General features: G+C 79.3%; 1 protein-coding gene across 5 annotated transcripts in view; it reads right to left on the bottom strand.

Annotated features, from left to right (window-relative positions):
• Positions 1-646, bottom strand: part of STAB1 (stabilin 1) — a 65,317-nt gene that overhangs the window by 6,987 nt on the left and 57,684 nt on the right. For all 5 annotated transcript variants that reach the window (XM_032120858.1, XM_032120862.1, XM_032120857.1 and 2 more), the window contains 2 exons: positions 439-582; positions 76-240 (listed from right to left, as the gene is read on the bottom strand). In XM_032120858.1, coding sequence (XP_031976749.1) covers positions 76-240; positions 439-582 — 309 coding nt within the window. The remainder of the gene's footprint in view (positions 1-75; positions 241-438; positions 583-646) is intronic.

Below are 646 nucleotides of genomic sequence, written 5' to 3'. Positions count from 1 at the left end.
CTGCGGGGAGCGAGAGCGGCGTGAGCGCGGGGCGAGGGCGGGGCGAGGGCGGGGCGAGGGCGGGGCGTGGCTCACGTGCAGCGGTTCGTAGTCGGGGGCGTGGCCGCCGTACAACGGGTTGGGGATGGCCACGAGCGGTCGCTGCGGGCGGGGCCTGGCGGCTCGCGGGCCCGCGCGCTCCGGCCGGGGCCCCGCCTCGTCCTCCTCGTCCTCCTGCTCCTCGTCCGCGCGGAGATCGGCCTGCACCGGGAGCGGCGGGGCTGCGGCACCGGGGGCGGGGCCTCTCCCGGCGGCGCGCCCCGCCCACCCCCGGCCCGTTGTCGCCCGCGGGCGCCCCGTGGCGCGCCGGCGCCTCCGCGCACCCACCCGGACCCCGGCCGCGCCCCCCGGCCCCATCCACCGCCCTCGCCCCCGTCCCGCTCCCTGGCTCGCCCGTACCTGGTAGTACCCGAACTGCCCCTGCTGCCGCCGCCTCCTCACGCAGTAGTAGGCGACGCCGGCAACCGCAGCCAGCGCCAGCGCGAAGCACAGCGCTGACAACGTCCCCGTGGCCACGGAGCCCGACCCCTGCGCACCGTTCACCTGTGCCGAAAACAGAGGCCCCGTCACGGCGCTGCCCCGGCACAGCGATGGCACCGCCCCTGCT

The sequence above is a fragment of the Corvus moneduloides genome, chromosome 11, assembly GCF_009650955.1.
Source record: "Corvus moneduloides isolate bCorMon1 chromosome 11, bCorMon1.pri, whole genome shotgun sequence".
In the NCBI taxonomy this organism is placed as follows: domain Eukaryota; kingdom Metazoa; phylum Chordata; class Aves; order Passeriformes; family Corvidae; genus Corvus; species Corvus moneduloides.
Note: the sequence above shows the minus strand (reverse complement) of the source record. Positions and strands in the feature narration are given on the sequence as shown.